The 14,712-nt window shown below is 36.3% G+C and overlaps 1 protein-coding gene across 1 annotated transcript in view; it reads left to right on the forward strand.

Annotated features, from left to right (window-relative positions):
• LOC109613434 (uncharacterized) overlaps positions 1-14,712 on the forward strand; it is a 57,866-nt gene that overhangs the window by 37,836 nt on the left and 5,318 nt on the right. Inside the window, exons 3-4 of the mRNA XM_059123180.1 lie at positions 10,303-11,235; positions 13,733-14,591. Of these exons, the coding sequence (XP_058979163.1) occupies positions 11,233-11,235; positions 13,733-14,591 (862 nt within the window). The 5' untranslated portion in view covers positions 10,303-11,232. The remainder of the gene's footprint in view (positions 1-10,302; positions 11,236-13,732; positions 14,592-14,712) is intronic.

Consider the following 14,712-nt stretch of genomic DNA (forward strand, 5'->3'; position numbering starts at 1 on the left):
GAGAACCTTCCTCTTTTCTCAGCTCCTTGCTTTTTAGAAAAAATATGTTATTCCGACGAAAAGTGGCGGAAATGCGCCGAAAAAAAATATCAGGTATGATAGACATGCTCTCAAAAATCTATTCCAGAGCTGTTGCGGTGGCGTTCACAATAAATAAATGCCATGGCGCAATAAAATAAACAAACCGGCATTAGTTTTAGTTCACAATGATCGAACGCCAGACTGAAAATGACCCGGATATGCGGGGCCTCCTGATTTGTGAAAAAAAGGTAGTGCCAAGTTTGTGTTGATTTTAGCTGGGTCGATTCTTTTAGATTGGCGGGGGGGAAAATGCAACTCTGTGCTTATGATGGTGTTTAGTAGAACAGACAAGTAAAGAAAAGCAAAATAAATTTGGAAAATTTGGGGGGAAATCGATGAGAAGGGGAAATTAGTCTTGGCGTCATTTTCCCCGTATAAAAGCGTAGAGATCAGATTTTATTGGTGCGCTACAGAAAAAAAAAAAAACATTATCAGCCTGTTCCACGATATCGAAAGAAAATTTGTGCGAACGAAGGCTACTCACTCACTTTCGTATAAGAATGCGTTCCACTAACTTTCGTTCTTTCTTTCGCATAGCCTTACGTGATTCAGTGTTGCTAAATTTTTTTTTGGAAAAATTAATCGCGAAATAAGGCAAAAAAAAAACGCCAAATGTCGAATTTAAACGCGAAAAAGCAGCAGTGGTAAACAGACAGCAGCAGTAAACAGACAGTTCAGTTGTAAACAAACAAATTGTAAATAAACAAACAAAATAAAATTTCTAGTGATTGTGTTCAAACTATTTGTGTTCTTAAAAAATAAAAAAAATGAATATTTCTGTAGACCTATTTTTTAAGGATGATGTAGAGGAGGTTCAAAATGTGTCACAGAGGCATTTAAGAGATGCTTCGAATTTATTTGAACAGGCTGTATATTTCGTTTGCCAAAATCGACCATTTGAGAAAAGTCGGCATATAACAACAATACAAAATTAAGTTTTATTGACGGGTTTATACGGCTGTGTGCCTTGCATTTATTTCTTTACGTTTGATGGATAAAAATCATAGATGTAAGTTTAAATTATGGTGTTGTCTAATGTTGGTTGTAACAAGTGTTGTGTCCCTTCCATTTGAGATTCCATCAGATTGCAGGCCATTGTGCGGCCTTCCAACAGTTTACGCGAAAGGTGGCCTTATTTAAACCGGTCATATGTCATAGAAAAATTTGTGTCGAAATCTAAAATTCCATTATTTCCAACAGTAAGCCAGCAGATTCATCCGTTGTGTCAGAAAAGGGCCATATAATTTCCGCCGACATAAGTTCCCACAAGCTAATTAAGTATCTGGCCAACCAGGTAACGAAGATAAAGAATTTTTAATCGGAATCGGCACCGTAGCGCTTTATCAATGGGTGTGAGGCGACCGTTAACCCATCTGACCTGAAATAAATTAACAAGGAAATTAAATAATTATTCAATTGATTTGACGTTAAGTCCGAGACAAAAAAATTTAAAAAAAAAGTAAAAAAAAAACTATAGCATGAATATAATGTTTTAGAAACAAGTTGTGTTGTTTAGTAATTTAGTGCTCGTTTATGTTTAAATTTAAGTAGTATTATTATGAGGAAAATTAATAGCACGAAACTCATTCGACGTGAGTGAAGGAACACCCTCAACGTTCAACTAGGTTTAGACGAAACGTTTTTGTTTTTTAGACAGATTTAAGAAATGCTAGCCCTACCTAATCGAGCTCTATTGAGCAGAATATCTTCTTAGATGAGTAAAAATAGCCCGAGTTGGCCGAATACCTAGTGTGAAAATTGTTGTCGTCCAGTGTGAAAATTGTTGTCACATTCCTCGTGTTGTTTGGTGTTAATAATCCGTTAGGAAACCACGATAAAGACAATGTTAATAAATGTACTGCGAGCGTCAAATGAAAGTAAACACCTCATATTAATTAACAAAAAACTTAATTTTATTAAAACAAAGAGCGATATAAAAAAAAATAAATATTATAATTAATGAGTAATAAAAGACTAAAGAAAAGTGCAAAAAAAACCAGAATATAAAATAATGGAAAATAAATAAAAATTGACTTCATATAGAATTTTGAGGTAATCTTCTTTTTTCATTGTTGATTCTATAAATTCCATTTGCGCCGGCCCCCGATGCTGCCATGCATCCTCAGACCATTACGGATCCTCAACCATATTTCACAGTTTTAACCACGCAGTTATCCTTAAAAGCTTCGTTGGCACTACGCCATATTTTTGGAGGTTTTTTTTGCCACCAAATAAGGGATGATTTTTGTATTTTTTTTTTTGCAAAATTTAACCTTTTAATTTGGTTCGGCTTTGACACATAAGTCTTTTTACGTGGAACTCTGCCATGCAAACCATTCTGGTGAAGGGATCTGCGAACTGTACTGGCACTTACCATCTTCCCAGTCTGCTGCGATATATTCTCAGCTATTTTAACTGCACTCGAAGTCGGATTTACCTTAACTTCCCTAACAATGGCTCTTACTTCTTGCTCTGTAAGACACCTTGGCCGTCTTCTTCGCGGTAAATTCTCCAATTTTTGATGTTTAGTGAATTTGTCTGTAATTTTTTTTTAATCGTACAATGGTTCCTTCCAACAATTGTACCAATTTACCTCTGTGATGCCAATCAAAAATAATGTTCGCAAAGATGCCACCATACTTTTTCTGGGATGTCTGTTCTACGAAGGATGCCACTTTTTTTTAGGGAAATTAACGCTTTTTTTTAGGGAAATTAATAAATGAAGTCAATTTTTATTTATTTTCCATTATTTTAGATTTTTTTTTTTTTTTTTTTTTGCACGTTTATTTAGTCTTTTGCTACTCATAAATTATAATATTTATTTTTTTATATCGCTCTTTGTTTTAATAAAATTAAGTTTTTTGTTAATTTATATGAGGTGTTTACTTTCATTTCACGCTCACAGTATATGTTTGAATGTTAAAATTAATTATCATGTCTTTCTAACATGAGTGTGAGAGAGGGAAGGAAAAGGTGTGTGTGTGTGTGTGGAAAAGGGGGCCCTTGAAACAAATGAGAATGGTTGCAAAGGGTCAAGGTTGGGTGGGCAGAGAGGAGGAGTCATCCAACCACCAAGCTTTGAGAAGTCATTCGTTAATGCGTTGCAAGGTGTTGGACATGTTTCAACATTTGATCTGCCTATTTTTGCGCATTCAAATAACGCGCTTCGTTTGAATTTTTTTAATTTAATTTATTTGACTGGCTTAAGTCATCGGCTGGCTTCTTTCTGTGTTTAATATTTTTGAATAAAACAATTAATTAAAATTTGCAGCATATGATAGGGATTTAAATACATACCTTTTGAAAATGAAATTTTGTCATGTGAAAATTTTTAAAAAAAATTGTAAACATACGATAACAAAGATTTATATACTTCATTCTACGACGACTATGTCTTTTGATAAAAAAAAACGCGCCAACAATTCAGATAAGGTAACATTATCGTCACACGACGTCGCATTAAAAAACGTGGACCTACATCAATTAATTTTCAATACCAAAAGTAATGCAAACATAATACACATTTGAGTAAAATTTTATCAACCTATTTATTTTGGTTCGGAAGCTAAAGTGATTTCCACAGACGGACGGACATTGATAAATCGACCCAGAATTTTATGCTGATCAAGAATATATCATGCAACAATGTCCGTGGTGCCAGAAAATGGCCATATAATTTCCGCCGACATAAGTTCCCACAAGCTAATTAAGTATCTGACCAACCAGGTAACGAAGATAAAGAATTTTTAATCGGAATCGGAATATATATATATATACTTTGAGGGGTCTAAAATGTATATTTCGAGGTGTTACAAACGGTATGACAAACTTAATATAACCTCCTCCATACTATGGTGGAGGGTATGAGAAAAAATGTGTTTTTCTGAGTTTGTGGCCAAACTTCATGTGTCCAAGGATTCCATTTTTCCAGCTCTGTTGGATATGCTAGAAGAGAAATGCGTTCCCATGGTTGCAGAACAACCCAAAAAGGGTTGCCGATTTAAAGCTTGGCACATTCTTGCGGTCTCACCAAAAATGCTTTGTTGGTACGCTTTTAAACAATATAATGAGCTGTCACTGGAATAATTTTAACAGCTGTCGAACGAGTGGCTTAGAAATGACACCAGTCTGAAGTTGGTCGCAGGTTATCATCTCACCCTTTATTTACTATTTTTACTCAGCTTCTTGGGTTTACATTTTCAATCATAGCAATATTTATGGTGAAACAATTCTAATTTTTCTGAATTATAATCAGACGACAGCAAACACACAGGTGACTGATTTTCACATTTGTGTTCGCATGCGTGCGAGGAACGCAAAAGTTAGGCTGGAAATACATAAAGAGCATATTTGGTTGGCTTAAGTCATCGGCTTTCTTCTTCGGAAATGAACAAAGGACCCAGGGCCAAAATCGAACTAGGTGAACCTAAAACTTCTTTGTTCATCTACGAAGAAGCCAGCCGATGACTAAGGTTTAGGTTGACTTAGTTCGATTTTGGCCCTAGGCTCCTTTGTTCATTTCCGACGAAAGCCAGCCGATGACTTAAGCCAGCCAGATAAGCGCTTTATGTATTTCCATCCTTACACCTAAATGCTTACATTATTGTTCGCTTTGATGTTCGTACAATTTGTCGTTGTGATGGATTTTAGTGGAACGGAAATCAGCTGTTTGTGTGCGTATAAGGTGTGCGAACGTGTTCTTTCGATAACATGGAATAGGCTGTAAATTAGCTGTCAAACATGGCAGAAGAATATAGGTAGATGCATCGACCCAGCTGCTGGGACAATGTACTGTCAAACCAATTTTGGATTTGGAAATGTTGAATGAAAAGTGATTTGAATTTGTAAAAATTGTTGAAAAACGCGAATAATTATTACCTCCGAATGGCGTCGTATAATAAAACATATAAAAATCTACTTATATTTGAAAAAACATTTACTTTTTTTTGACATATCAATGTCGCCAAGCGTTGATGCATCTACCTGTATTCTTCTGCCATGGAATGTTCTTATGATATATTAACAACAGAGATCAATCTACCTGGTGTTAATATTTTGACACTGACAAGTCAAATATTTATACTTCTATGTCGTTGCATGGTAGAAGAATATAGGTAGACGCGTCGACACAGCTGCTGGGACAATGAACTGTCAAATCAATTTTGGAATTGAAAATGTTGAATGAAATATTATATAAATTTGCAAAAATTGTTGAAAAACACGGATTATAATAACCTCCGAATGATGTCGTATAATAAAACATATAAAAATCTACTTATATTTGAAAAACGTTTAAATTTTTTTGACATATAAATGCTCCCAAGCGTTGATGCATCTACCTGTATTCTTCTGCCATGTGTCGTTGCAAGAAGCCAGCTTTAGGGTGAACAAGGTCGATATTGAACTAAGTAAAAATAAAACTCTTTTCTTCTTTTAAAAAGGCAATGACTTGAACCCATGTTAGAAGAATATATGTAGACGCATCGACACAGCTGCTGGGACAATGTACTGTCAAACCAAATTTGGAATTGAAAATGTTGAATGCAAAATTATTTAAATTTGTAAAAATTGTTGAAAAAACGAGTATTATAATATCCTCCCAATGACATCGTATAAGAAAACATATAAAAATCTACTTATATTTAAAAATTTTTGACATAACAATGTTCCTGTATTCTTCTACCATGCTGTCAAATCACTATACCAAGGATAGACACAAGTTAAGGCGCTATCAGACGGAACGCGTTTCAAATATGTCCACACATTTTGGGTATTTTCTTGATTTTGCTGGCAAGCTGAACAAGATTTTCGGTTATGCGAACGGTTCAGTTTATTGCAAGCAATTCGCATATTCCATTCACAATGATATTAAAATAATTCACAATATTTTTAAGAATTATCCATGGCAGAAGAATACAGGTAGTCGCATTGACACAGCTGCTGGTACAATGAACTGTCAAACCAAATTTGGAATTGAAAATATTGAATGAAAAATTATTCAAATCTGTAAAAATTGTTGAAAAACGAGTATTATAATATCCTCTAAATCTACTTATCCTAAAATCTACTTATATTTGAAAAAAAAAACATTTTTTGACATATCAATGCTCCCAAGCGTTGATGCATCTACCTGTATTTTTCTACCATGATTGCAAGCAATTCGCACATTCCATTCACAATGATATTAAAATAATACGCAATATTTTTTTATGAATTCTCTTCATTACTGTTTATAGCAAAAAAAAAAAAAGTCGCAATAAAATAAATCTAAATCTAATCTCATGAAAATGTTAATTTAGATATCATTTGCTTTGGGTTTAAACTAGCTACGCACTCATTTACCTTTCATTCATCTGAAAATGACATGCAACCAAAAATTAATTAAGATGATAACAGGCAATTTTCCTTAAGGATGGACGGACATAAACTGTCAACTTTATTACTGTTTATATTTGGTGTGTGCGTGTGTGTGTGTGTGTTGTGTAAAGTGTCATTTATCGTCAGCACTTCATTTAGTTGCCCTTAAACGATACATTATTGCTGGAGGCAAGGCCAAAAGACGTCTTTCATAATTATTATCAGCATCATCACCCATGCTACAAAGTAGGAAACGGCTCTGAATGACCATAAGAACACCATATTGATTCATTAAAAATGTAGCCAATCGCCGAGTGCCGAGTAAAAGCGTTCAATATTTTCCTAATTGATTTTTAAATTATTAAACGACAAATGAAGTGTAGTTGTGCGGTGATGCTGAGCATCAGATTAAAACTGTGAAATGAGATTATCATTTCTCAGTGGATAATTGAGGGGTAGATTTAAAGTTTTGAACAAAAATGTTAGGTATATACAGGGTGAGATAAATTTTATCGAATGAAAGCAAAAAATGTCGGAAATAGTATCAAATTTTAAAATAAATTTAAATTTGTTCGAATTGGTAACCTTTGGCACGAATTATGGCCTTCAAACGGCCAATGAAACCGTCACAGCGAAGCGCTTGCTTAAGGTGATCGACATTTTCGTATTTGGTTTAGTGCCAACCTTTTATGTTTTATGTATTCTCACCTTTAAGTTGGCCTCTTAGAAGGTTAATCATACAAAAAACTATAATATTAATGATAAAATAAGTAAAAAAAGCTGTAAGTTCGGCCGAACCGATCTTTGAATACCCTCCACCATTTGGAACGATTTTGGCAATTTTCAAAAAAAAATAAAATCCGTTAAAAATCTTAAAAATACCGAATGTAGCCGTTATATTAGGGTCTATACGACGACGTTGACCTGCACAGGCAACTTTTGTCATAAGAATTTATACATCGGTGAATAATTTAGCTAAAATCGAATACAGGGAGGTACCGTTATATGGAAGCTGGCACAGAAAATTGTCGCTAAAATCATCAAACTACCGAATATGGGGAGGTAACGTTATATGGGGGCTATACAAAGACGTGGACCTACACGGACAATTTTCTGTGATAGGCTATAGCATCCATTATGAACATCAAATACCAAATTTGAAACAACTCCGATGAATAAAACATCGAAATACCGAATATTGGAAGGTGCCGTTATATGAGGGCTATACGAAGACGTGGACCTACACAGACAATTTTCTGTCGTAGGCTATAGTATCCATTACGAACTTCAAGTACCAAATTTGAAACAATTTCGGTGAATAATGTCGCTCAAATCATCAAAAGACCGAATATCGGGAGGTACCGTTATCTGTGGGCTATATGAAGACCTGGACCTGCACAGACAATTTTCTGTTGTAGGCTGTAGTATTCATTACGAACTTCAAATATCAAATTTGAAAAAATTTCGGTGAATAATGTAGCTCAAATCATCAAAATACCGAATATCGGGTGGTACCGTTATATGGGGGCTATACGTAAACGTGGACCTACATGGCCCAATTTCAATACCAAAAGTTCTGCAGACCTAATATACATTTGAGTAAAATTTTATCAATCTACTTCAATTCGTTCGGAAGCCAGAGTGATTTCCAGAGACGGATGGACGGACGGACATAGCTAAATCGTCTTGGAATTTTTTGCTGATTACATGGCAGAAGAATACAGGTAGATGCATCAACGCTTGGGAGCATTGATATATCAAAACAAGTAAAAAAGCTATAAGTTCGGCCGGGCCGAACTTTTAATACCCTCCACCATTTGGTACAAATTTGGCAATTTCCAAAGAATAAAACCCGTTAATTCTGTTAAAATCTTAAAAATACCGAATGTTTATACGACGACGTGGGCCTGCATAGGCAACTTTTGTCATAAATTATTACAATATTTAAATGCGAAACTTGAAGAAAAATCTGTTTATAATGTAGCTAAAATCGTCAAAATACCGAATATGGGGGGTATCGTTATATGGGGGCTATACGAAGACGTGGACCTGCACAGACAATTTTCTGGCATGGGCTGAAGTATCCATTACGAACTTCACATACAAAATTTGAAACAATCCCTGTAAATAACGTCGCTAAAATCATTAAAATACCGAATATCTGGGGGTACCGTTATATGGGGGCTATATGAAGACGTGGACCTACATGGCTCATTCTTTGACTGTGGATGAAGTATCCATTACGAACTTCAAATATCAAATTTGAAACGATTCCGGTAAACAATGTCGCTAAAATCATCAAAATACCGAATATCTGGGGGTACCGTTATATGGGGGCTATATGAAGACGTGGGCCTACATGGTTCATTTTTTGATTTAGGATGTAGTATCCATTACGAATTTCAAATACCAAATTTGAAACAATTCCGGTAAACAATGTCTCTAAAATCATCAAAAAGCCGAATATCGGGGGGTACCGTTATATGGGGGCTACAGGAAGACGTGGACCTGCAGAGATAATTTTCTGTCTTAGGCTGTAGCATCCATTACAAACTTCAAATGCCAAATTTGAAATAATTCCGGTGAATAATGTCGCTAAAATCATCAAAATACCGAATATCGGGAGGTACCGTTATATGGGGGCTATATGATAACTTGGACCTACATGGCCCATTTACGAACTTAACCTGCCTACTGGAAAAAAATACATGTGTGCAAAATTTTAGCCTTCTATCTCAATTTGTTCGAAAGATAGCGTGATTACAACAGACAGACAGACAGACAGACAGACAGACGGACAGACAGACACACAGACAGACAGACGGACATGGCTAAATCGTCTTAGAATTTTACGCTGATCAAGAATATATATACTTTGTTGGGTCTGACATGAATATTTCGAGGAGTTACAAACGGAATGACAAAATTAATATACCCTCCATAGTATGGTGGAGGGTATAAAAAAAAAAATGTTATTCAAAAAAAAGTAGATTTTTAAATTTTTCCGTCGTCATTCGGAGGTTATTAAAATTCGCATTTTTTCAACAATTTTTACAAATTTAAATAATTTTTCATTCAACATTTTTTATTCCAAAACTGGTTTGACAGTTCATTGTCCCAGCAGCTGTGTCGATGCATCTACCTATATTCTTTTACCATGACTGATTATGAATATAATTTCTTTTTTGGGTCTAAAATGTATATTTCGAGGTTGTACAAACGGAATGACAAAGCTTATATACCCTCCATAGAATGGTGGAGGGTATAAAAAGCAGTGGTGACAAAGTCAATTTTTATTCACTATTACATTTCCCACATTGAGGGCTTTTACATTTCAATAGCAATAGGGCGAATTCAGCTTTTAATTGTTGAATAAAAAATCGAGCTACATATCCCTGTATAGCATAGCATTACTTTTCAGGTTGATGGCAACGCTGCCTCCATGTGATGGTTGTTTGTTTGGCAATGCGACAAGCAACGAAGGCTTGATTTTATCTTTATGCGAATAGTTTTATGAAAGAAAAAACTTAATTTATAGAAGTATTTATAGAAAAAACTTAATTTATGAAAAAATTACCTCTAATTAATAAAAATTATTTATAAAAAATACTTAATTTATAAAAAAATAACTCTAAATTCCCAAAAAAATATTTTTTTTCCTTTAAAACTCTCCACATGTGAAAACTTCAATATCACACCTTAAAATGCTCCCTATGTGAACCAGGAATGTAATAACAGATTTATCATACCCAAAAACTCTTCTACTCCTTCAATCTCCTGTCCACATTATTAAATTTTATTAAAAATAAATATCTACTATTCTTCATTAAATTCGATTTTTTTCCAAATTCCATTCCTTTTCAGAAAAAATCCCATGAGCAACGGAAGTAAAATCAATCAAAATATGCAAATCCTAAATTGAAGAAGTCAATGGTTTTTGGGACACCTCCACCTGGGAGAAACATATATACAATCCAGCTATACGAAACCAACGAATGAACGAACGAACGCAGGAACTGCAGAAAACCATGCCAAGCCAATGTTAAGCTACAAAACCAATTTTGTAAATGTGAAATTGGAATTCAATTAAATTTTTAATACGACATCAAAGTTAACATACATTCACACTATCCGTGTGAATGTGGTTAAGGCATACCACACACACACACCCACACCCACCCACAACCATATGTATGTCCTTGCATAAATTTTCCGTTTTGAAATTCGGTTAAAAAAGTAATGAAAATTGAATGACACATTGAACGGCAGCAATGCACAGCAACAACAACAGCAGCAGCTTTACAAAAACTATTAACGGTACAAATACAAACACAACACACACAGCTCCAATTGGTTGTGAGCGCCAAAGAGACGAAGAAAAAGCAGAGAGAGTACATGGCCATAGACACATGTTGAAGCACTGCATTGACAATTAGTTAAATATTTATATTGACAATCAAGTGGTTGGTGGTTGATGAGCGGCGTTTTTTCGTGAAAAAAAAAACCAAATTTATTTAACGGATTTGTGTGCCTGCCTCTCCACCTGCTCCACTAACAGTGAGTTCACTGTCAACAAGTTCAGAGAGCGAAAATCCTCATACTGTCATTGCAGTTGTCGTTGTCATCTGTTTGGGTAATTGCATTAAAGTTGAAACGTCATTCCAGTGCAGTGGACACTTCATTATCAGCCAACGAAATACCATTTAGACCGCCAAGTTGGAAGGAAAACGGCTTTTTTCAGCAGTTAATAATTTTTTCACTGGTTCAACATTTGCCAGGGAAATCAAACATCTAATGGTGAGTATTAAAGTGGGCAATTTATAACCTATAAATATTGAGTTCCATTTGGTGAACATGAAAGGTAAAAGGCAATGAGAACAGAGTAAAGGTGACAGTACATAAAAGGTACATTTTTTACTGGCTTTTTCGTAGAGGGACCAAGGACCATATACCAAGTAGAGAAATTCTTAGGCTGGAAATACATAAAGAGCATATTTGGCGGGCTTAAGTCATCGGCTGGCTTCTTCGTAGATGAAAAAAGGAGTTTTAGGTTGACCTAGTTCGATTTTGGCCCTGGGCTCCTTTGTTCATTTCCGAAGAAGCCAGCCGATGACTTAAGCCAGCCAGATAAGCGCTTTATGTATTTCCAGCTTTAGAATGCATTTAGAGCATGGTTGAAGAATACAGGTAGACGCATCGACACAGCTGTTGGGACAATGAACTGTCAAACCAATTTTTGGAATTGAAAATGATGAATGAAAATTTATTTGAATTTGTAAAAATTGTTGAAAAACACTAATTATAATAACCTCCGAATGACCTTGTATAAGAAAACATATAAAAATCGACTTATATTTGAAAAAAAAAATTAATTTTTTTGACATATCAAAGCGTTGATGCATCTACCTGTATTTTTTTCTGCGATGATTTGGAGTATTTATTGTTCGTGTTTATTTTGGGTAATCATAAATAAAGATCATAAAAATCGACTAAGCCAACTTGGTTACACTGTCAATGTGTGTACCTGAAAATACAGAGTGAGATAAAAAAAAATACAAAAAAGTCTAAAGACATAATTTTTGCATTTTTTTTTTAAATTTTTATTGAAAGCAAAAAATATCAGAAATAGCATCAAATTTTAGATTGAGGTTAGATTTTTTCGAATTGGTAACCTTTGGCACGAATTATGACCTTCAAATGGCCAATGAAACCGCGTCACATGCTGCCCAAATGTTGCTCTGCGGTATTTTATGACCCATTCCCGGCGAAGCGCTTGCTTTTAATTTCATTGAATGAAAGCAACAAATTTCGGACAAAGCATCAAATTTTAAAATAAGTTTAGATATGTTCGAATTGGTCAGCGTTGGCATGAATTATGCCCTTCAAACGGCCAATGAAACCGCGTCACATGCTGCCCGAATGTTGCTCTGCAGTATTTTGGCCCATTCCCGACGAAGCGCTTGCTTGAGGTGATCGACACTTTGGTATATTTTAGTACCAACCTTGCTTTCCAAAATACTCCAGACACACAAGAGTCCAACGGATTGGTATCCGGAGATTTTGTGATGGCCATTGGGCGCTGGAAATGAAGCGAGGGACACCTCATTTAGTAACCATTCTTGGGTGGCACGTGCTGAGTGCGATGGTGTGCGAGTCCTGCTGGAATGTCCGAAGTCTGCGGCCAACATTTTTGGGTGCGTAAGGCTTTAATACACCCTCCAGAATATTTTCGCAGCAACATTCGGCATTTATTCTGATGCCACGGTCGATGAATACGAGCGGAGATTGACCATCGGCTGTTGTGGCGGCCCACACCATCACCATGGTCGGCGCTTGAGTTCTGGTGGGCAACCGAAGAGGCAAATTTTCAACTGGCCTCTTTGGCAAGTAAACACTGCTGGACAACAAATGTTTTCTCATCGGAGAAAACCAAATTCGCCACTTCACCACTTTCGGCCAAGCGAAGCAACTCTTTAGCTCTTTTGAGTCGTCTATTTTCTTTCTGTTGCGGTGTAAGTTCTTGCACTTTTTTGCAATTTCAATGGCTTTACCCCGAACTCATTTTTTTAATATTTGCCGAATGGAATATTGTGATGTGTTCAGGTCATGAGACATTTTTCGGCCACTGGGACGCGGGTTTCTGTTTTCTTTCCTCCACTTCCTTGACGTCGTCGGGCTACGCTACCAGAATCACGGTAACGAGCGATGGTAACGAGACACAAAGATTTATTCACATTTTTAGATGCTGGAGTGCTTTAACGATAGACACTTTTGGCGGTTCTCCAGCCAAATATAAAGAAATCACTCTATCCCGCCTGAATTCCATCACGAATAACTTTTTTTCCGGAAAATTCTCAGCAAAATGCTTTTGTACGCTTGTAAACAATATTTTGAATCTGTCAAGTCATATCTGTAGGGTGAGCAAGGTCGATATTGAACTAAGTGAAAACAAACCTTCTTTATTTTTTTAAAAAGGCGGCAGTCGAGTACTTATACCCGAACATAAACCCTTTTATATATCTACATCTTTATTCTATGTGATTCTACCCTATAAGTACTTATATAGGAGTACACAAGAGCCTTTTCTGACTGGCTTAAGTCATCAGCTGGCTTCTTCGTCGAGGAACAATGGAGTTTTAGGTTGATTTAGTTTGATTTTGGCCCTTTACCTCTTTGATCTTTTCCGAAGAAGTCAGCCGATGACCTAAGCCACTCAAAAAAAAAAAACGTTTTATGTATTCTCACCTTTGCCTTTATTACCTTATCACAAAATGCATACTTACTTCCATTGCAGACACGTAATACATCTGTAAGTGTCGACGACACTTCTGAAGTATTGACAAATGTTGAACAGTTGACTCCGGGCGCCAGTGCCGGCGCAAACAGTAGTCTACAACAACAGGCGACAGCAGAGAACCCTGAAGTATTGCCAAATTCAAACTCACAAAATGCACAGAGCACCTCGATGGCGGTGATGGCAACACCGCAAACATTGCCGCTAGAAACTTCAGACACAATGACAACGCCAACAAAGGGACGACGGCGACGTTCGCCGCGACATAGAAAGAAAACCCCAACGAATTTCGATTCGACCAATAATAAATCGGAATTGGATAGCGGCAGCAGCACTAGACAGAGTAGTAGATATCAACGAACACCCAGGACTGCATCAGATCCCGATACAGATTCATCATGTGATTTCAATTCAAGTCAACGACGTCGAGGCGGCGCAGCTGATGGCACTGGGGAACATAGGCCAAGACGACCTTTTCGAGACATACCCAACACCATAGTAACATCGGTTGAGGAATATGCCGAGGATATGGTTTCTGAGGACAAATACAATTACAACAATGGCAATGAATCGCAAAATTCTGAGGAATATGATGATGACGATGAGGATGAAGCGAGTGTTACAACGGAATCCGACAACGATGCCGATATCGATAATGAGGGCAATGACATTGAAGTGGAAGAGATCGCCGATGATTTTGAAGTGACGTCTTCGACGGAACAAAATAAACGTAGACCAAAGACTAAAACGGTTAGCAAACATAAAACGAAAACACGTCAATTTTCAAAGCAACGAACGCCGTCAAATGAATCATATGAGGCGGCCGGTGGTCGAATAATATCGAAAAGTCAAATGCGAGGTAAGTGGGAAATAACATTCTCTTTTCCAACATTAGTTTGGGGGACCAAGAAAAGATAAGCAATCGAAGGACCAAATGGTATGTAAAGGTGAGAATACAAAAAACGCTTTTTTGACTGGTT

The sequence above is a fragment of the Musca domestica genome, unplaced genomic scaffold, assembly GCF_030504385.1.
Source record: "Musca domestica strain aabys unplaced genomic scaffold, Musca_domestica.polishedcontigs.V.1.1 236, whole genome shotgun sequence".
NCBI classification, from domain to species: domain Eukaryota; kingdom Metazoa; phylum Arthropoda; class Insecta; order Diptera; family Muscidae; genus Musca; species Musca domestica.